The sequence below is a fragment of the Ovis canadensis genome, chromosome 3, assembly GCF_042477335.2.
Source record: "Ovis canadensis isolate MfBH-ARS-UI-01 breed Bighorn chromosome 3, ARS-UI_OviCan_v2, whole genome shotgun sequence".
Lineage (NCBI taxonomy): Eukaryota > Metazoa > Chordata > Mammalia > Artiodactyla > Bovidae > Ovis > Ovis canadensis.
Genome location: NC_091247.1, coordinates 60,075,831 through 60,096,446, shown reverse-complemented (window position 1 = coordinate 60,096,446; position 20,616 = coordinate 60,075,831). Strand labels below are relative to the sequence as shown.

Below are 20,616 nucleotides of genomic sequence, written 5' to 3'. Positions count from 1 at the left end.
TCCCTGAAGCCTGGAGAGCCAGGACCACTCAGCCCTGACAGTGATGGGAGCCTCCATCTTGGGTTTTACAGCCCTAGAACATGCTTTTCCCATCCTTACTCTCAAATTTACATCCAAGACAGAGTCTCAGGACAGTTTTTTTATACAGAATTCCAGGGAAAGGGAGACAAATGGATGACATGTTTTTCTTCCCTCTTTCCCTACAAGGCTAATTGCTGACCACAGCCTCTTCACCATCTGGTCTACCTTGTCCTCTTCACAGAAAGCCCTGAAGCCAACATGGCATGCCCTATGCGTAAGTGGTGAATCACAAACCAGCTTGGAAATACTTCCATCTGGTCTCCCCAAAGAAATGGAGTACAGGGGTTTCTGTTTTGTACAAGAAATCCTTGTAGTCCAGATTATTCATTCAAAATAAATAAGTAATTCTAGAACTACTTATTTATTTTGATAAAGAGAGTAAATAAGAAACAATGTATTGATGACTGATTAATATATACTTTGTTTTGTTACTACCCAGAGACTATCAATCAGCAAAAAGACAAGTCAATGATAATCCTAGAAAAAAGGGTGAACCTTGAAAGACTCTTGAGACTATGAGCGCATGTAGCTTCTTTCAGATGCATTGGTTCACAAACAGCCCCTGTCCTATTTCCCTTTCCTTTTTCCAATAGCCATTCTTTGTCAGAGCAGTAAATCTACTCCTAGGAATCTTAGGAATCAAAGGCCTTTATTACCAGTTACAATTGGAGTCCTAAAGTTTACAATAACGTCATGTATATTTTGTGATTTTCTGTCTTCTGGCAGTGCAAAAATATCCCAGTTACCGCCACATTCGTGATTCTCGGCAGATGGTGTGGGTCGTAAAAGGAAATTCGTTAATAGCAGTTCCTTCCAGCAACAACGTTAAACCTGGTGAGTGACAATCAAAGCCACTGTGTTGCCCTTAAAGGGACATCAGCTTCACTGGGAATAGGGCTGAGCTTGTGTGAGCTTGGGAAGCATATTCTTGGGGACAGCTTCAGCGTCCTCAAGAAAGGCAGGACAGGGAAAGATGGTTCCCTCACACTGTCTGGGAAGGGTATGAGGAAAGGAGACCTGTACTCAGAAATGAGGGTGTGATGGATCTGGAACTCTCCTCACCGAAAGAAAATGTCCTTAATTAAGAAGAGATTATTCATTCAATTAACAGCTGACCTTCTCCTTGGAATTTCTCTCTTCTAAATTTCAACCATTGTACCTCTGTCCTTAAATTTAAACTGCTTCAGCTTTCCATTACCATACCTATATTTTTCTAATCTGGAGTCCTCTCTTCTAATAATAGGGGAATATTCCTTCCTCCCATCAATCCATCGCATGCCTATTATACCTCAATAAAGCTAAAAAAAAAGTCAATCCAAGTCAGCTTCTTTTCTTTTCTTGTTTTTTCCTTTGATGTTTGATTTCATTCCCCTTTCCCCTGCTTATTCTGTCTTTGTCTTCTTTCTAACTGATTAGACATGTGCTAATGGAACATTTCCAGGCTTAATACTAAAAACCTCCTCTGGATTTGCACATTTTATTTCTACACGTGTTCTATTTTCCTATGTGGTAATCTATATACTGTTCTGTGTACAGTCATAGTCATGGAAGAGTACACAGCTTGTCTCCATTTCCCCACCTGTCCGTGCTTACATCAAACAATAAGGCTTCTGAATTGTTCTTCTTTGCCCACTCATCTCTAGCTTCTCTTTCCAGTTACCAGACCCATCTCTCTGTCCTCACTTTCTGTTCCTCAGTGGCAGTCAGCATAACTGATTACTCTTTCTTGAACACTCTCTGTTCCCTCCTTTGGTAAGAATATTCTACGTGGTTCACTGGCTCTTCTTTTGCACTCTCCCTTATGACTCCACTTTCTCTGTAAAATAGCCAAATGCTGGCAATTTTCAGAGCTCAATCTGTAACTATCACACCACCACTCTGAAGGGACTCAGAGCTGGTTTCTTGGATTGACGTGTTGCCTCTTCTTTCTGGCATTTATGCTTCCAACCCTGCTGTCTCCCCTGAAAAATTTTACCTATGTCCTTTTTCGCTTCCATCTGACAGAAGATGATAGAGAGCAGAAGAGTGTGTATAGAAGGGCTTTGTGACCAAGCGTGAAAATGGCCTGGAACATTCCCATTCATAACCATTGGCTAAAATGGAGTCACATGACTTGTAGCTAACTGCAAGGGATGCTGGGAAATGTAGTCTAACTCTGTGTCCAGAGACAAAACAAAAACAGATTTTGGCTAGTAGCTAGTGGCCTTTAAATTCCAACTATCATAGGGTGGATGTTCAGTGAATGTTTCCTGAACTGTTTGCTGAGCTGATGTATAGGTCTCTGTAAACCATTTCCTTTTGGTGTCCTCTCAGACATCTCAGTGGCGCTAGTGGTAAAGAACCCGCCTGTCATTGGAGGAGATGTAGGAGATGAAGGTTCGATCCCTAGGTTGGGAAGATCCCCTGGAGGAGGGCATGGCAACCCACTCCAGTATTCTTGTCTGGAGAATCCCAGGGACAGAGGACCCTGGTGGGCTACAGTGCATGGGGCCACAGAGGGTCGGACATGACTGAAGTGACTTAGCATGCAGACATCTCTAACAACATCTATTCCAAAAGTGGAACTGTGGATCTGACTTCTCAAAACGGTTTACGGACCCAGTCTTCCCCATCTTCTTTAGTGGCTCTACCGTCACCCTGTTCACTGGAGCCAGCATTACAGGAGGCATCCTTATTTCTTCTTTTCTTTGATCTCCATTTAATCCACCAGCAGAGACTGATGAGTCTATGTGCAAAATAAGCCTTATTTCTAAGTTAATATCGTCTTTCACTTGGAGCACTGTATTACTTCCTCACTGCCCTCTCTCCCACTTCACTTGTGTAGCTTCACATCCTATCTTCACAAACCATCAACAGTGACCTTCTTACCACATTAATTGAAGAATATTGTTTCCAAGTATTTGTGCTTTGGGGATGGAAGTTCGGGGAAAGTGAGCAGTGAGGAGATCTGAGGCACACCAATCTCATTTTTGGAGCCTGGAACTTACTGAGCTTCTTTCCATGTAAGGGTCTTGACATTTCCTTTCCCTGTCAACACTCTTCATCCAAACCCCTCCACCACCATATTCCCATTTCTTCATTTACTGGCTTCCTCTTAGCGTTAAGTTCTTGGCTTGAACCTTACTCTGCTTTTTCGCTTCCTCTTTCTTGGTCTCTCTCCTACTGTCTCAGGCCTTTGTCAGTTTCCCCAAAACAGGTGTTGCCACTTGTGGATCTGGTCATTTCTCTGTTTCCATGGTTTAGTTCCATTTTCCATGGTGGCAATAACAATGTCTCTTGTTCTCAGCTAAATCTCCAGAGCCTTGAGTGAGCACTCAACAAAGAATGTTGAATGGATAAATTCCCTTCTCCATACCCAGAAGGCAGGTGGATGCAGAACATGCACGCTCCTGGGAATTGCCTGCTAAATTAGTTGAGAATTAAATTATACTGATAGCGACAGAAAATCCACTCAACTAGGAATTAGGGCTTCCCTTGTGGCTTCCCAGGTGGTGCAGAGGTTAAAGCGTCTGCCTGCAATGTGGAAGACCTGGGTTCGAGGCCTGGGTCGGGAAGATCCTCTGGAGAAGGAAATGGCAACCCACTCCAGTACTCTTGCCTGGAAAATCCCATGGATGGAGGAGCCCGGTAGGCTACAGTCCATGGGGTAACAAAGAGTTGGACACTACTGAGCAACTTCACTACTTCACTAGGATTTAACTAGGGGCTTCCCCGGTGGCTCAGCAGTAAGGAATCTGCTTTCCAATGCAGGAGATGTGGGTTTGATCCCAGGGTCAGGAAGAACCCCTGGAGGCGGGCATGGCAACCCACTCCAGTATTCTTGCAGAGGAGCCTGGCAGGCTGCAGTCCATGAGATTGCAAAAGAGTCAGACATAACTTGGTGACTAAACCATCCAGCAGGAATTGAATAAGATAGAAATTCCTTTCTTTCTCACAGAAAAGAAGCCTGAGAAGGCAGACTAAGGCCCGTAGGTGCTTCTGTAATGCCACCAGATTCCAAGGATTCTAGGGTTCTGCTTTACCATCTTCAAGATCACCTTCACCACCATCTAGGTATAGACAGGGAATAAGGAGAAAGCTCCTCCCAACTGAGTGAACTCCTTTTAAAGAAGAACTTTCTTAGAAATCCTACACAACATTCCACTCCTATCTCATGGGCTAAAACTTAAGCATATAGTCAAAGTTAGCTGTAAGTGTGATGGGAAATTTATTTTTATTTGGGGGAAGTAATATATCCTGGTGAAGCTGGGGCTCTGATATTAAGGAAGAAGTAGGAAATGGATTTCAGCCAGCTGATGAAGGGTCTCTGACATATGGCTAGTGGGAGAAGACTTCAGGAGGGGGGCATGTCCTGGCTGCTCAGTAAGTATCCCTCAGATGTGAGTATCAGACCAGAAGGAATGGCCTTCTCACTGCTTGGAGCCTGACACCTGTTTCCATTTTCCCTGTGTTTCCAGTCATTCTTTCTTTGATAGCATGTAGAGACATGGAGTTCCATGAGGAAGGAAAAGGTACTCCACATTACATGGGAATCAAGGACAAAAATCTCTGTCTCTACTGCACAGAAATCCAGGGCTATCCCACTTTGCAGCTTAAGGTGAGTGGTTGTGCAGCTAATTAGAGAAGTACATTAATGAGAGGAACTTTCAATTTCATTTAATCTATTACTGAATATAAGCAATAGGTTTGTATAATTCTATAGTAATAGAAGAACAGACTCTGTATGATTTCAATATCTTTAGACCATGAAATTTTTGCACCTTGTTTTATGTTCCTGGATGGTCCAGGGTCTCCTGGTTTATAGTCTATGGGAACTTGACTAGAATTTGTATGCTGCCACTGTGTGAAAATTGTACAATCTTAATTATGTTGAACTGGTCCATAGTACTTTTCAGGTATACTATATGCTTCTATTTTTCTGTCTATTCATTCTAGTAACTTTTGAGAGTTTGATATTGAAATTCCAACTAAAAATCATAATTTAATATTAAAAGGTGAGACATTACTTTGTCAGCAAAGGTCCATCTAGTCAAGGCTATAGTTTTTCCAGTAGTCATGTATGGATGTGAGAGTTGAACTATAAAGAAAGCTGAGCACTCAAGAACTGATGCTTTTGAACTGTAGTGATGGAGAAGACTCTTGAGAGTCCCTTGGACTGCAAGGAGATCCAACCAGTCCATCCTAAAGGTAATCAGTCCTGGGTGTTCATTGAAAGGACTGATGTTGAAGCTGAAACTCCAATACTTTGGCCACCTGATGCAAAAAGCTGACTCATTTGAAAAGACCCTGATGCTGGGAAAGATTGAGGGCAGGACGAGAAGGGGACAAGAGAGAATGAGATGGTTGGATGGCATCACCGACTCAATGGACATGAGTTTGGTAAACTCCGGGAGTTGGTGATGGACAGGGAGGCCTGGCATGTTGTGGTTCATGGGGTCGCCAAGAGTTGGACACGACTGAGCGACTGAACTGAACTGAAAAATAATTGTAACATATAGTGGAATAATATGTAACTTTGTTCTGTATTTTCTAAGTCTCCTGTAAATATGTTATCATCCTTTCATGCTGCTGCTGCTGCTGCTAAGTCGCTTCAGTCGTGTCCAACTCTGTGAGGCCCCATAGATGGCAGCCCACCAGCCTCCCCTGTCCCTGGGATTCTCCAGGCAAGAACACTGGAGTGGATTGCCATTTCCTTCTCCAATGCGTGAAACTGAAAAATGAAAGTGAAGTCATTCAGTCGTTCAGTGTCTGACTCTTAACTACCCCATGGACTGCAGCCCACCAGGCTCCTCTGTCCATGGGATTTTCCAGGCAAGAGTACTGGAGTGGGGTGCCATTGCCTTCTCCACATCCTTTCATAATTTAGAAAATAAAAAAGAAAGAAGAAAACAAACAAACCAAAAAGAAACAGGTTTGCAATCCTGGATATTCACCATAAAGAAGGAAAGCTGACTTGATTCCCAAGTCAACACAAGGGACCTTTGGAAGGTGTAAGACTCATTTTACTGAAAGAGCTTACTCTGCAAGCCAGAGAATACATCCAGGAAAATGTTTCAGAATGGCCATTCTCAGTCCTCTTTAACCATCCCCCAGAGATCCTCCAAGGCTCTGGGATGCTTCCTCTTAAGTAAAGCTAGTGAATGGCACTGGAGACCAGAGGGGAGATTGTTAATTGGATTTGGTGGATGACATGCTTATGGTCCCCATTCTGAAAGTCAGATATGTAGTTATGAAGCCAATCCTCTGCTTCTGATGGAAGCTGTAATGTGTAAACCCACTTGGAGGTGGGGAATCTCATGAGACTGCCCTGAACCATCCAATGAGTGCATCCATGAAAGAGTTTGCAACTCCCTCTGTTTTCAGAAAGGCAGTTCTGGTTCAAGGAATCAGAAGCACTTCTTGTGATGGGATTCTGGGGTGGGGCCAAGTACTGGGAACCAGTGGATTGCCTGTTTTGAGAGCTGGCATCCCCCTCTCATCTGCCTGTGTCCCTTACCACTGTCCCTCTCTTTGCAGAAAGGGGACAGCACCAGGGCTGAGTTAGTTTATCTCCCTCCTCCCCAAAATCCTCTCTAACCAGCCTTTTTCTTACCTTCAGGAAGAGGATATCATGAATCTCTACAGTAAGCCCAGAGGAGAGAAGCACTTCCTCTTTCACCGCAGTGATGAAGGCTCCACCGTTGTCTTTCAGTCCGTCTCCTACCCTGGCTGGTTCATTGCGACCTCCTCTGAAGCAGGGCAGCCTGTTACCCTCACCAAGGAGAGGGGCACAGCCAAAAGCACGAATTACTACTTAGAGGGTGGACTCTAAATCCAGTCTGGGCTCTGGGTGGCTGAATCCAGTTCAGAGGATCAAGCAGTCAGAGGTTCTTCTGTTTGAAAACACAACAGGTCGTCTTAAGAGACCACCGTACATGGATGCCCATCCACAGCCTACCTCATTCTCATCACCGCAAAACCACCTCCTCTTCTAGATACCCTCTAGATTTGTTGCTGTTGTTTAGTCACTAAGTTGTGTCTGACTCTTTTGTGACCCCATGGACTATAGCCTGCCAGGCTCCTCTGTCCATGGAATTTCCCAGGCAAAATGTTGGGGTGGGTTGCCATTTCCTTCTCTAGGGGATCTTTCTGACCCAGTGATCGAACCCACATATCCCGCATGGGCCAGCAGATTCGCTGAACCACCAGGGAAGCCCACCCTCTAGATAATCTCTAGATAATTTCTAGATACACTGTGTCCCCTACTTGCACGTCATTCCAGTGTGAAGCCTAAGAGTCACTTTTTATTCTTTCTTGATCTTTTCCCATCATCCTAGTTGCCAAGTCCAGTTAAGTCCACTCCCAAGTCCTTCTTGCAACCTCTCTTGCTATCCCTTCTGCCAACTCATAGCCTGGAAATGTGACTTCCAAACATATAATCCTATTAATACAAGATAATAATAATTCTATGCATGCTTATTATAAATATTGTAACATGCACTCAAAAAGATGAATCTAAAGGGTAAGGTGAATGTAAAATAAAAATATCACAAGTCTTGAGAGTCATGATGAACTCATAGTATCATTAGTTAATAATTTGACTCACAGTATACAATTCAGTTAAGATTAATTGCTAACCATAGTGGATGTAAATCAATCTGTATTTCAAAGATTCACTAATAGCAGTTTATACTTTTTTCAAGCATCGACTATGACATATTCTTGTTATTATTCCTGTTTCCTAGACTTTTAGGGGGACATTCAACCACCAGTTTCTTTATTCTGATGCTTTTAAATCAGTTGTCCATTTTGTGAGGATTACTTTATTTATTTTTTTAAATTAATTAATTTATTTTTTTAATTTAAAAAAATCTTTAATTCTTACATGCGTTCCCAAACATGACCCCCCCTCCCACCTCCCTCCCCACAACATCTCTCTGGGTCATCCCCATGCACCAGCCCCAAGCATGCTGCCCCCTGCGTCAGACATAGACTGGCGATTCAATTCTTACATGATAGTCTACATGTTAGAATTCCTTCTCCCAAATCATCCCACCCTCTCCCTCTCCCTCTGAGTCCACAAGTCCATTATACACATCTGTGTCTTTTTTCCTGTCTTGCATACAGGGTCGTCATTGCCATCTTCCTAAATTCCATATATATGTGTTAGTATACTGTATTGGTGTTTTTCTTTCTGGCTTACTTCACTCTGTATAATTGGCTCCAGTTTCATCCACCTCATCAGAACTGAATCAAATGAATTCTTTTTAATGGCTGAGTAATACTCCATTGTGTATATGTACCACAGCTTGCTTATCCATTCATCTGCTGATGGACATCTAGTTTGTTTCCATGTCCTGGCTATTATAAACAGTGCTGCAATGAACATTGGGGTACATGTGTCTCTTTCAATTCTGGTTTCCTCAGTGTGTATGCCCAGCAATGGGATTGCTGGGTCATAAGGTAGTTCTATTTGCAATTTTTTAAGGAATCTCCACACTGTTCTCCATAGTGGCTGTACTAGTTTGCATTCCCACCAACAGTGTAGGAGGGTTCCCTTTTCTCCACACCCCCTCCAGCATTTATTGCTTGCAGATTTTTGGATCGCAGGCATTCTGACTGGTGTGAAGTGGTACCTCATTGTGGTTTTGATTTGCATTTCTCTAATAATGAGTGATGTTGAGCATCTTTTCATGTGTTTGTTAGCCATCCGTATGTCTTCTTTGGAGAAATGTCTATTTAGTTCTTTGGCCCATTTTTTGATTGGGTCATTTATTTTTCTGGAATTGAGCTGCATAAGTTGCTTGTATATTTTTGAGATTAGTTGTTTGTCAGTTGCTTCATTTGCTATTATTTTCTCCCATTCTGAAGGCTGTCTTTTCACCTTGCTTATATTTTCCTTTGTTGTGCAGAAGCTTTTAATTTTAATTAGATCCCATTTGTTTATTTTTGCTTTTATTTCCAGAGTTCTGGGAGGTGGATCATAGAGGATCCTGCTGTGATTGATGTCTGAGAGTGTTTTGCCTATCTTCTCCTCTAGGAGTTTTATAGTTTCTGATCTTACATTTAGATCTTTAATCCATTTTGAGTTTATTTTTGTGTACGGTGTTAGAAAGTGATCTAGTTTCATTCTTTTACAAGTGGTTGACCAGTTTTCCCAGCACCACTTGTTAAAGAGATTGTCTTTACTCCATTGTATATTCTTGCCTCCTTTGTCAAAGATAAGGTGTCCATATGTGTGTGGATTTATCTCTGGGCTTTCTATTTTGTTCCATTGATCTATGTGTCTGTCTTTGTGCCAGTACCATACTGTCTTGATGACTGTGGCTTTGTAGTAGAGCCTGAAGTCAGGCAAGTTGATTCCTCCGAGGATTACTTTAGTTAAAGCTTGTAGTAAAATTTGTGAATTCACTCAACCAGAGACAGGCAAATTGCAGGTTATATAATGCCCTGAATATGAATGTGAGCATATCAGGTTTTCTTCCTTCAGGAAACCTTGCCCTTCTTGGTATATGATGAACAGGCATATTGGGCTTTTCAATGACTGGGAACCCTTCACCAATGGGGGAGAGTGGGTAGGGAAATTCCAGCTCTGTAGTCCACATGATTCCTCAGAGGGTCCAAGCAGGATTGAGTCACAGTCACCCATGGGAGTGTTGAGCTCAGGAACACCTCCTTGCATTGGTTTCCTTCATTTCCCTGCTTCAGTTTCTCTAGCTCCCATTCTTATTCCTTCAGATCATTTCTCATCATTCCAAGATAGACAGATGGAGAAAGAGAGGAGGGACAAGATGGCAGAGTAGAAGGACCTTGAGCTCACATCCTATCATGACAGACGGAGAGAGCTCTATCAGTTTTATTTCCCTTGTTTCAGTCTCTGAAACACTGGTTTCTATGATTTTTTCCTCCAGCCTTTGAGATACTCTAATATTCGAAATGTTGATGCTATTGTTGTACTTTTGTCTTCTATTTACTTGAACATAGGCATTAAAAATAATTTTATTCATTTTTGTTTGCAATGGGTCTTCACTGTGCAACGGCTTTTTCTCTAGTAGTGGGGAAAGGGTTCAACTCTTTGCTGCTGTGTGGGGGTTTCTCATTGCAGCGGCTCCTCTTGGTGTGGAGCACAGGCTCTAGGGCACTTGGGCTTCAGTATTTGCAGCTCTCCGGCTCTAGAGCACAGGCTCAATAATTGTGGTGCACTGGCTTAGTTGCTCTGCAGCCCGTGGGATCTTCCCCGACCAGGGATCGAAACTGTGTCTCCTGCATTGACAGGCAGATTTGTATCCACTGAGCCACCAGGGAAGGCCATGACTAGATGATCTTACTTGTTATGAATTTAAGTTCCAAATGGATAACAGTGATTTAATCTGGCCCAGAGCTCTTGTTGGAACTCCAGATTTGCACTTACAACTACCAGCTTGGATATACTCCGAACCTGCAAATTGAGCATGTCCTAAGGAGCACTCTTGATCCTTGCCCAATATGCCTATTGCCTCAGCCAGTCTTTTCCATCTCAGTTACTCAAGATAGAAACCTGGAGTCATCCTTGATTTGCCTCTCCCTAAAGACCTGCGTCCAACCCATCAAGTCTATTCACCAAGAAGCCTACCTTCAAAATACATCTCAGATCCACCCATCCCTCTCCAACTTCTCTGCCATCCACCACTGGATATCTGGAAACCATAACTCACCAGTCCTGTACATCTGCCTCCTGACTGGTGACCTCCATCTACCACTCCATCTATCTGTTAAATCAGTTCTCTGTGAGCCAGCAAGGATTATCTCCATAAATAGAAATTCAACTATGTCATTCCAATGTTTAGACTTCTTTGATGTTTCCACTTGCAGTTAGAATGAAATGCAATTTCGTTTATAAAAATTTGCTTATTGCTAAGTTTTTTAATTGGTGGAAAATTGCTTTACAATGTTGTGTTGGTTTCTGCCATGGAACAACTCAAATCAGTCACATTTAGACTGATAGATAGATATATAGGCTTCCCTGATGGCTCAGTGGTAAAGAGTCTGTCTGCAATGCAGGAGACCCCGGTTCCATCCCTGGATTGGGAATATCCTCTGGAGGAGGGCATGGCAACCCACTCTAGTACTCTTGCCTAGAGCATCCCATGGACAGAGGAGCCTGGCAGGCTGAAGTCCATAGCGTCACACAGAATCAGACATGACTGAAGCAACTAAGCAGCATATATATATGTACACACACTCTCTCTCTCTCTCTCTCTCTCTCTCTCTCTCTCTCTCTCTCTCTCTCTCCACTTTGAGCCTCCCTCCCTGCCCTCCATCCCACTCCTCTAGGTCATTTCAGAGCACCAGGCTGGGCTCCCTGAGTTATACAGAGACTTTTGACTATCTATTTTACACGTGACCTACATCCAACTCATATACACTCTTTATCATACGTATATGTCAATGTTACTTTCTCAGTTCGCCCCACCCTCATCTTCCCCCACTGTATCCACAAGTCCATTCTCTGCTAGGTTCATCAGTATCATTTTTCTGGATTCCATATATATGTGTTACTACGCAATGCTTGTTTTTCTCTTTCTGACTTACTTCCCTCTGTGTAAGAGGCTCTAGGTTCATCTACCTCACTACAACTGACTCGAATTTGTTCCTTTGTATGACTGAATAATATTCCATTTATATATTTATCCATTAATCTGTTGATGGACAGCTAGGCTGCTTCCATGTCCTGGCTATTGTAAATATTGCTGCAATGAACATTGATGTACAAGTGTCCTGTAGAATTGTGGTTTTCTCAGGGCATATGCCCTGTAGTGGGATTGCTGAGTCATGTGTGTGTGAGTGCTATGTCAATTCAGTCATGTCTGACTCTTTGAGACCCTATGCGCTGCAGCCCATCAGGCTCCTCTGTCCATGGGATTTCCCAGGGAAGAATACTGGAGTGGTTTACCGTGCTCTCTTCCAGGGACATTCCTGACCCGGGGATCGAGCCCCTGTCTCTTATGTCTATGCATTGGTAGCCAGGTTCTTTCCCACTACCCCAAGCTGGGAAGCCCTTGCTGGTCATATGATAGATTTATAGTTTTTTGAGGCGTCTCCATACAGTTCTCCATAGTGGCTGTATCAGTTCCCTTTTCTCCACATTCTCTCCAGTAGTTATCATTTGTAGATTTTTTTGATGTTGGCCATTCTGATTGGTGTGAGGTAATACCTCACTGTAGTTTGAATTTTCATGAAATGCAAATTCTTTACCATAGTTTACAGGTTTGACTGGATGGTCTGGCCCCTGATGGCCCAACACTACTTTCAGATCAGTCTCTTCATTGCCATCTTCAGTCATGTTAATCTTTCAGTACTTTGAATATGCTGAGTCCTTTATAGCCCCTGGACCTTTGCATATGCTATGCTCATGTACATCCCTGTTACCTGTATTAGCTTATTCTCTCTCTCTGCCTTTCTGGCTCCTTCAAGTTATCTCCTTATACGTCACCTCCTCAAGAGGCCTTCCCTAACCACCATGTCTGAAGAAAATTGCTTCTTATACCTCCTGAAATTTCCTTTTTCCTGTTTTTTATTCTTAACATAATTCATAATGATTTTATTTGCTTTTGTCTTTCTTTCCTTCCCTCTTTGCAGTATAAAATCCTTGATTGGTGGGAAGTAGTGTTTGTCTAGTTCACCATTACACCCCCAGCTCCGAGCATCATGTCTGTGTCAAATAAATATATGTTGAACAAATTAATTATTAATTAATTGCTAAATGAATGAATAAATGGCCAGCCGACTTTCTCCCCAGGTGGTTCACCTTCCCCAGGCAGTCCACCCTCTCCAGAAAAACTAGTCTCATTTGGAATAAAACCCGCCTTGCTGTCCTTAATCCTTAATGTCACAGAGAAGAGAGGTCTCATGTCTACACGAGTGCTTCCACTTTGTGAAGGTGGCTCCCATGGCCCTCTGTGATCTCCATTTGTTAACAAGGCTGTTGCCCCAGAGTCATATCTCTGCCTCTCCCTCAAGTGGAAATCAACTGCATTTAAGTGATATACAGTATTTGTTTCTGTCTGACTTATTTCACTTAGCCTGATACACTCCAAGTTCACTGATGTTGCTACAAATGGCAAAATTTCATTTTTTATTGTTATTATAGTATTTCATTATATATATATATATACATACATACACACACACACAGACACATATATATATTCCAAACTTCTTTACCCATTCATCTTTTGACAGACACTTATGGTGTTTCCATGTTTTGGCTACTGTAAATAACGATGCTATGAATAATGGGATGCACATACCCTTTCCAATGAGTGTTTTTGTCTTTTTAATGGCTATGTATTCAGGAGCAGAATTGCTGCAACTGGCAGTCCTATTTTTAGTTTTCTGAGGAACTTCCATACTGTTTTCCGCAGTGGCTCAAGAAGTCACATTTCTGATAGTTTACTGTTTAAAGAGGGAAAAAGTGGGAGTCGCTCCAGAAGGGGGATGTCGTGCATGCTTCCGTTGCTGTGTATTTTGTGTCAATGCCCAGCTGGCTTTGTCCATGTCCTGTTATCCCAGCCCCATGAGTGATTGGGCTGTTTAATTCTCTTAAATGGATCAGTGGTAAAGAACCTGCCTGCAATGCAGGAGATGTGGGTTCGATCCCTGGGTCTGGAAGACCCCTTGGAGAAGGAAATGGCAACCCACTCCAATATTCTTGCCTGGGAAATCCCAAGGACAGAGGAGCCTGGTGGGCTCCAGTCCATGGGGTCGCAAAGAGTCAGACACGCCTGAAGCAACTGAACAATAAGTCTCTCTGTGTCTTCTTGCTGGAGGTCCTCTTTTTATTCCTGAATGGAAGGATGGAATGTAGGACAATCTATGAGGCCTAGGAGAGCATTGACTCATGGAAAGTCGACTTGTCAGCAGTGTGTGGGGGTTGGGGTCTCAGAGCCTGTGAGGCCAGGGAAGGACCCTGAGCCCTTCCCAATCCACCTTCTGCTCTGAATCTTGGCTGCAAGGGCTGGAGAGACTGTTCTGAGGTGGGCCAGAAGGTGAGCATCACAGAAGGTGAGCAAGTCCACCTGCTTAGAATTTCCTAGTTTCTGGCTCTGGGTCAGCATTCTCTCCCTGTCCCACACTGGGACAGCAGGGAACAAGTCGGGGGAATTGTCTAGTCCTCTCTTAGAGATCAGTGTCTCCAAACCTGTCTGCTCCCTGAGGGTCCAAGGCAAGTTCAGGGTCAAAGTCCTTCAATGTTCTGTTTGTCTGTCTCCAGTCCTGCCTCTTCCCAGCCTTGCCGTGGGGAGCATGGTCCCACCAAGACGTGTATGGCCGAGTCCCTCTGCTGTCCACCTGAAACTATCACCACATTGTTAATTGGCTATGCTCCAATATAAAGTAAAAATTAAAAAAAATAATTAAAAGGAAAGAAAAAGAAAATGCTGGCATCTTCTACCTTCATTAATCTCTGGAAAACCTTACAATTTGCAGGCCTTGGGAACTGGGAAAGGGGCTTTGGAAAAAGACATGAGCCAGAACTTCAGTCTTAGAGGACATGTATCTCTCTTCTGCATCTTGATGGAGGGATGTTGAATCCATTCTCATGGACCAGGATGCCCACAGGTGGCCTGCCCTAGGCTCTGAGGAGCTGGGGACCTGTCAGGTTGGGGATGCTTTTCCCCGAACCCCTTCATTCTCCTTGCAGAGAGCTCCCAATCTCAAATGGTTCAAGGTCCGGGCCCCTGACTCAGGGCAATCCCACAAAATATTTATGTCATTTAAAGTCTTTATTTTCACCATTCAGGGGATTTCTCCTGCTTTTTTTCCTTGAACAGCTAATTGGAAAAGGTATATGCATCCTGATATTCATAGCATCATTATTCACAGTAGCCAAAACATGGAAACAACATAAGTGTCTGAGAAAAAATGAATGGATAAAGAAGTTGTGGAATATATATATATATATATATATATATATATATATATATATATATGTGGTGTGTGTGTGAGTGTGTGTGTGTGTGTGTGTGTGTGTGTGTAGATATATAATGGAATACTGCTCAACAATAAGACTTCCCGAGAAGCAGCTGTCCCTTTGATTCCTGCACAGGCGAGGTCCGTCATCAGCACCCACCACATACCAAAAACACAAGAGTGATCAAGGGATCTCGTGGCAACAGCTTCACAGCACAACTGGGCTCGGGGGCCCAGACACCAGGGTGAATCAGGGTGTCTGTGGTCTCATGGGCATGGCAGTCTGTCTTACGGATTCTGTTCTCTGAGCAAATCAGGACTGGCTTCTGGGCTTTTAGCTAGAGAAACATGTGGAGGCTTCTCTCCTTAGAAAGCTGCTTGCTGGTGAGGCAAGATGACAGCCACTGCATAGCTCAGACTGCTCAGAACTGCTCAAGGGAAAAAAAAGCAGGAGAAATCCCCTGAATGGTGAAAATAAAGACATTAAATGGCAGAAATATCTTGTGGGACTGCCCTGAGTCAGGGGCCCAGATCTTGTCCCATTTGAAATTGGGAGCTCCCTGCAAGGAGAATGAAGGGGTTCAGGGGAAAAGCATCCCCAACCTGACAAGTCCCCAGCTCCTCAGAGCCCAGGGCAGGCCACCTGTGGGCATCCTGGTCCATGAGAATGGACTCAACATCCCTCCATCAAGATGCAGAAGAGAGATACATGTCCTCCAAGACTGAAGTTCTGGCTCATGTCTTTTTCCAAAGCCCGTTTCCCGGTTCCCAAGGCCTGCAAATTGTAAGGTTTTTCTAGAGATTAATGAAGGTAGAAGATGCCAGCATTTTCTTTTTCTTTCCTTTTAATAATTTTTTTTAATTTTTACTTTATATTGGAGCATAGCCAATTAACAATGCTGTGATAGTTTCAGGTGGACAGCAGAGGCACTCTGCCATACACTTACTTGTATCCATTCTCCCCCAAACTCCTCTCCCATCCAGGCTGCCACATAACATTGAGCAGAGTTCTTATGCTATACAATAAGTCCTTGTTGGTTATTCATTTTAAATATAACAGTAAGACTCTAGCATTTTCTGTGCCAGCAGAACTTGAAGAGACTCTGGGGAAACACATTGGTGTTGATGAAAAACTAATCAGTAGTCAATCTAAGAAAGAAATGAGGGCTTCCCTGGTGGTCCAGTGGTAAAGAATCCACCTGCCAGTGCAGGGGACAAGAGCTCAGTCCCTACTGCAGGAGGATCCCATATGCCGAAGGGCAACTAACCCGATGTACTACAACTACTGAGCCCACGTGCTTCAAGTACTGAAGCCCATCCTCCACGGCAAGAGAAGACACTGCAATGAGAAGCCGGGACACCACAACAAAGACCATCCCCTGCTCACTGCAACTGGAGAAAGCCTGCACACAGCAATAAAGACCCAGCAACCCTCCAAATAAAAAGTAAACAATTCTTTCTACTTTTTTTAAAGTAAGAAATGGAAAATTGTATTTGCACCAATCTGGGGATTGTAACCAAGGAGACAGTCTCTCATAGAATTCTTGAGGACTTTTCTATAGCGGTGAAGGGAGAGCCCACTATATACGTGATTTTGGCAAAGGGGTACATGCAACCAAGGAATCATCTTGGTTGAGGGTTACTGTTATTTTTCAAAGAACAGGGATCTTGGTGTTTTTAATGCTTTTCTCAGTATGGGTAGATGCAGGAAACTGGGTTTATAAAATTTTCTCCTGAATATATCTGTCTCAGGGCCAGTCTGTCAGTTTTTCCAGCGTACTTAGTGTCTCAATCTGATCTTCCCCTTGAATCTATTTCAGGGTGTACTTTAGGTTAGTGACTGCAGTAGCTAATGGCTTCATTCTTATAAAACTGGATGGTGGGCACCATTCTTTGTTTTACAATGCCTTCCCTTTTGGTCTTAATTTTGATCAGGGATGGGGAAGCATTTTGTGACTAGTTTGTCCCATGGAGCCCTAGGAATGCCCATGTCAGACGAGGATTTCATTGAAGGTCACTCAGTATACTTTTTTTGTCTTTTTCCATTACATTTTTTTCAGTATTTTTGAGGTATAATTGACATATAGCATTATCTTATTTTCAGGTATACAACATTTGTATACAATGTGAAGTGATTATCACAAGTCTAGCTATCACATGCTACCACACAAAGTTAATTCATTATTATGGATTATATTCCATGTGATGAACTTTACATCCCCATGACTCAATTTTTCACTGCAAGTCTGTACTTCTTGGCTCCTTTACCCATTTTGAGTCCCCAACTCCCTCTCTTTTGTCAAACACCAAACTGTTCTTTCTGTCTGTGAGTCTGGATTTTGTTTTATTTGCTTTGTTTTTCAGATTCCATATATAGGTGAAACCATATGAAAATTGTCTTTCTCTAACTTTACTTAGCATAATACACTCAGAGTATATCAGTGTTGTCACAAATGTCAAGATTTTATCATTTTTTATGGCTAAATAGTATTCATATTATCACATACCTCTTCTTTTTTTTAATCTATTCATCTAACCTGGATGCCTAGGTTGTTTATATATCCTGGCTGTTGTAAATAATCCTACAGTAAACATGTGCTATGTCATGCCAACTCAATGTGCTTTTACTGGATATGTTAATGATAGCCAAAAGGCTCTGTACTACCTGTCTTTCTGGACTGTTATGATCCGGAAAATGGTCCCCTCTTGTTGCTTCTTCCCATATCTAGAGTTACACTATTAAGATCATTGATCTTACAGAACTATATAGTTGATCAATCGTTTCAAGTCATCTATTATTCATTTTATCTAAGGCTCAAGCATGCATTTGGTAATGTAAGAAACAATAATCTTGTAAAAGGCAAGATACAAGTAATAGAGCTAGTAAAATTAATAAGGTCAGGACTAAGTATTTGAACTGAGAACTTCCATTAGGTGTGGCTTTCCTTAAGTCATCTGACCAGTCTGTGCTGCATCAGTTTCTCTCTTTAAGGGAAAGGCTGTATTGGCATCGCACACAAAGTTCATCAAAGATGTCTGCATGTACAAGGCGAGTGGTGGGTCAGTGTGATCCCCTTACAAGACTGAGAAAGGAATGTTATCCTTTAAGGAGTTACATGGCTGGTGCCAGAAGAAGGAAACTAGATTTCTACAACTGAACAGGTTTTTCTGCCATTGGGGAGGTCTGGTTAATGCATAATAAAGACGCACCGTGCGCACTAGAGGGGAAGCGGAGGTCAAAGGACAGAAAGTTTTTATGTCTACATTTTTCTTGTCTTCCCTTAAAATAGGTTTTCTCCCCCCATCATTAGGAAATAGTTGGTACAAACTCCCATAACAACTCAGAAATGTGAGATGCTCCTTAGGGTGGGTGGTGGGTGGGTGGGGATAAGATAATCCCAGAGGCCCTCTTGAATCCATGTGAAGAAACCGAGATTGGCGGAAGGATTGGAACCATGGGGTTTTCCCCCAAGAGATCAATGGGTTGAGCGATGACATGTCCACCCTTGAAGACAGTTTGGTCTGGGACCTATGCAGGTCTCTCCGAGGATGCTAAATGGTGGGGAGAGGCAGGGTGATGCTGATGGTCCTACTCTCGCTGACAACTACACACATATTGCTATAGAGAAGCAAAATTTGCCACTCCCAAATATGTCTCTTTTGCATGTGAATTATTTTAGGCTGATTATTTTTTAGCAACAGAAGACCAGAAAGTCTTTCTTTTTACCTCCTCTTTAGCTGCCTTAGGGCTTCCGAGGTGGCTCAGTGGTAAAGAATCCATCTGCCAATGCAGGAAACACAGGTTTTATCCCTAAGTTAGAAAGATCCCCTGGAAGAGGAAATGGCAGCTCAATCTGGTATTCTTGCCTGGGAAATCCCATGGACAGAGAAGCCTGGTGGGCTACAGTCCATGGGGTCACAAAGAGTTGGACATGCATGCACAAACATAGCTGCCCAAAGACTGGATAAAGGGCCTGTTCTGGGAATAAAGCTCCCTCCAGAGATATTTGCAAGAATATGGGCAGGGTGTGGTGGGGAAAACGTGGCACGTCCCATTGTCTCTGCAGGGCCCAGAAAATTATTTGCTTTTCCATCTCCTCGTTAATCTCCTTTCTCCTCTTTGAAGTCCCAAAGCACTACCCAAACATCTTTTCTGAATCTCAAAAGCAATGTGTATGTATCACTATGGTAAAAATTAAAATTAACTGAAATCGTATGATTCTGTGTCCTTGTTTTACTCATCTGAAAATGTCTTTCTCTTTTTCACTAGGGTGGGGGCTGAGTCCCCTTTAAGGAGATCAATATAAGAAATCCAGGAGGATTTATCTGAATCACAAACCATGACATCAGTCCTCTTTTCTCTTTGAGAGAAAAACCAAACATCTGAAGAATGCACTTGAAGGCATCAAGCTCATTTTTCATGCTCATGTTGGAATTTCTGCCTCAGTTCTTGTCCTTCCTGCTGACAAAGTTGATGACAAACTGGAACTTCCATTTCCTGCTTCCAGAAGAATACATTTCTTTGATGTTCAAGTAGCTCAGTTCTTTCAGAGGCCCTTGAGTCAAAAGAATGACTAAGTCCTTAATTCTTCATGGAGTGCCTCATCCTGATTTCTCAAAGCTGAAAACCCAAATGTCCTTTTCCTGGTTCAGAGTGAGATGGATGATGTTGGAGGCCCAGCCTTGGTGATTCACACAATCAGAGAAGGCCACATCTGAGCCAGACAAAAATCTAGGGCTGCACTATCCCATAGACTACCCGCCCTGCCTGCATTCCACTTGTAGGAAATTTTCCTTCCCTAAGTTTCTCCAGCCTGGTGAATGTAGCAGAATCACTAGCAGTTCAGTTTAGTTCAGTCTCTCAGTCGTGTCCAACTCTGCGCCCCATGGACTGCAGCACGCCAGGCTTCCCTACCCATCACCAACGCCTAGAGCCTACTCAAACTCGTCCATTGCATCTGTGATGCCATCTAACCATCTCATCCTCTTTTGTCCCCTTCTCCTCCCGCCTTTAAACTTTCTCAGCATCAGGGTCTTTTCTAATGAGTCACTTCTTCGCATCAGGTAGCCAAAGTATTGGAGTTTCAGCTTCAACAAAGCTTCTGCACAACAAAGGAAAATATAAGCAAGGTGAAAAGACAGCCTTCAGAATGGGAGAAAATAATAGCAAATGAAGCAACTGACAAACAACTAATCTCAAAAATATACAAGCAACTTATGCAGCTCAATTCCAGAAAAAAAAAATGACCCAATCGAAAAATGGGCCAAAGAACTAAATAGACATTTCTCCAAAGAAGACATACAGATGGCTAACAAACACATGAAAAGATGCTCAACATCACTCATTATCAGAGAAATGCAAATCAAAACCACAGTGAGGTACCACTTCACACCAGTCAGAATGGCTGTGATCCAAAAGTCTGCAAGCAATAAATGCTGGAGAAGGTATGGAGAAAAGGGAACCCTCTTACACTGTTGGTGGGAATGCAAACTAGTACAGCCACTATGGAGAACAGTGTGGAGATTCCTTAAAAAATTGCAAATAGAATTGCCTTATGACCCGGCAATCCCACTGCTGGGCATACACACCGAGGAAACCAGAATTGA

At 42.9% G+C, this 20,616-nt stretch overlaps 1 protein-coding gene across 1 annotated transcript; it reads left to right on the top strand.

Moving 5' to 3' along the window:
- The first annotated feature begins 279 nt into the window (after positions 1 to 279).
- IL36B (interleukin 36 beta) lies at positions 280 to 6,892 on the top strand. Its single transcript, XM_069581917.1, has 4 exons — positions 280 to 295; positions 808 to 915; positions 4,539 to 4,678; positions 6,680 to 6,892. Exons 1-4 carry the CDS (start codon positions 280 to 282, stop codon positions 6,890 to 6,892), a joined length of 477 nt encoding a protein of 158 aa, XP_069438018.1.
- Positions 6,893 to 20,616: the final 13,724 nt, after the last annotated feature.

Excerpts from the sequence above, each read along its gene's own strand:
- IL36B (XM_069581917.1), top strand. Across the intron at positions 916-4,538 it reads CAGCAACAACGTTAAACCTG|TCATTCTTTCTTTGATAGCA; the intron begins GTGAGTGACAAT and ends CTGTGTTTCCAG. Across the intron at positions 4,679-6,679 it reads ATCCCACTTTGCAGCTTAAG|GAAGAGGATATCATGAATCT; the intron begins GTGAGTGGTTGT and ends TCTTACCTTCAG.